Below are 1717 nucleotides of genomic sequence, written 5' to 3'. Positions count from 1 at the left end.
GGCAAGGGGACCACAGGCCGGGGGCTGACGTGCTCCCTGCCATAGAATCACTTTGGTTGGAAAAGACCTTTAAGATCATCGAGTCCAACCTTTAACCTAACCCTGCCATCCCACCACTACACCATGCCCTCACCCAGGAGAACAAGGTGAAGTTCGCCCTCTACCTGGAGAAGGAGTATGAAGTGAAGATCAACCCTTCCTCCATGTTCGACGTGCACGTGAAGAGGATCCACGAGTACAAGCGGCAGCTGCTGAACTGCCTGCACGTCATCACCATGTACAACCGTAAGGCACCGCGCGCCCCGAGGGGACGGGCTGCCCTGGGCTCCATGACCGTCCCTATCCCCCCGGGGCTGCAGCTCAAACAGAGGGTGACACCACGCTGCTGTCTTCTCCAGGCATCAGGAGGGATCCCGCAGAGCTGTTTGTGCCGAGGACGGTGATCATTGGGGGCAAGGTGAGTTGGGTCAGGAGTTTTAGGCGTTTCGGAGGGAGTCCTTGAAAATGCCTTAGGGGATTTGGGGGCAGATGTTCTCATGGGGTTGCATCCCCGAAGCCCTCTGGAAAGCCCTGAGGCAGCACTTGCTGGCTTCAACCCAAGCAAGGTTCTGCTGCCTATGGTCATGCAAGCCCCCAAAAACTGGGGGCCACCACGCATGAGTTGGAGGAGGGATGGGAGCAGGGCTGAGTGGGTGCTTCCCTGGGCTCACCCGTGGCTTTTCTCCTAGGCTGCCCCAGGATATCACATGGCTAAAATGATCATCAAGCTCATTAATGCTGTGGCTCAGGTGGTGAACAATGACCCCGTTGTGGGGAGCAAGCTGAAGGTCATCTTCCTGGAGAACTACAGGGTCTCGCTGGCTGAGAAAGGTAGCCTACGGGGGGCATGCTGTGGGGATGGGATGTCCACCCCATTGCTGTCCACCAGCCCGTGGGTCCATCACTGCGAGACAGCAGATATAACGTCCTTCAGCACAATACAGACCCAAAGCTGGTCACCATGAGCCGCTTGTGTCCATGTGTTTTGTTGGCAGTGATCCCTGCTACCGACCTGTCGGAGCAGATCTCCACGGCGGGCACTGAGGCATCGGGTACGGGGAACATGAAGTTCATGCTGAACGGGGCTCTGACCATCGGCACCATGGATGGAGCCAACGTGGAAATGGCCGAGGAGGCTGGAGAGGAAAACCTGTTCATCTTCGGCATGAGGGTGGAGGATGTCACGGAGCTGGACAGGGAAGGGTGAGGGCTGGGGACGATGCGGGGGTGCTACCACGGGCAGCTGGAGCAGCACCACCTCATACCAACCCTTCCCTGCCAGGTACAACGCCCAGGAGTACTACGACCGGCTCCCCGAGTTGAAGCAAGCCATTGACCAGATCAAGAGCGGCTTCTACTCCCCAAATGAGCCAGACCTCTTCAAAGACGTGGTCAACATGCTCTTCCACCACGACCGGTGAGGCCTGGGAGGTCATCCATCCCCTGGGTTGGGTTTCTCCACCGAACTCCCGGTACCCGGGCTTTCCTGGCCAGAGCACTAAGCTGCCAACAGCCGTGGGCATTTGCACCGGGGAAATGTTTTCCGGGTGAGCTGACACAGGGTGTCCCCTCCTGGGCCACCCACAGGCTTGCAGGGCTCTCTACAAACAGGGCTTGGGGAGACCAAATTCATCTGAAGCTTTCATATTTGAGGAGACCCCAGACCTGGCAGCCCGAG

The 1717-nt window shown here is 58.2% G+C and overlaps 1 protein-coding gene across 1 annotated transcript in view; it reads left to right on the top strand.

Annotated features, from left to right (window-relative positions):
- PYGL (glycogen phosphorylase L) overlaps window positions 1–1717 on the top strand; it is a gene marked incomplete at its 5' end in the record, with an annotated part of 13718 nt that overhangs the window by 10879 nt on the left and 1122 nt on the right. Inside the window, 5 exon segments of the mRNA XM_035888435.1 lie at window positions 1–285; window positions 399–457; window positions 729–870; window positions 1035–1242; window positions 1322–1456. Of these exon segments, the coding sequence (XP_035744328.1) occupies window positions 1–285; window positions 399–457; window positions 729–870; window positions 1035–1242; window positions 1322–1456 (829 nt within the window).

This window comes from Egretta garzetta, unplaced genomic scaffold, assembly GCF_000687185.1.
Source record: "Egretta garzetta isolate BGI_Z169 unplaced genomic scaffold, ASM68718v1 scaffold21, whole genome shotgun sequence".
In the NCBI taxonomy this organism is placed as follows: Eukaryota; Metazoa; Chordata; class Aves; order Pelecaniformes; family Ardeidae; genus Egretta; species Egretta garzetta.
This window is presented reverse-complemented; position numbering and strand designations above follow the sequence as displayed.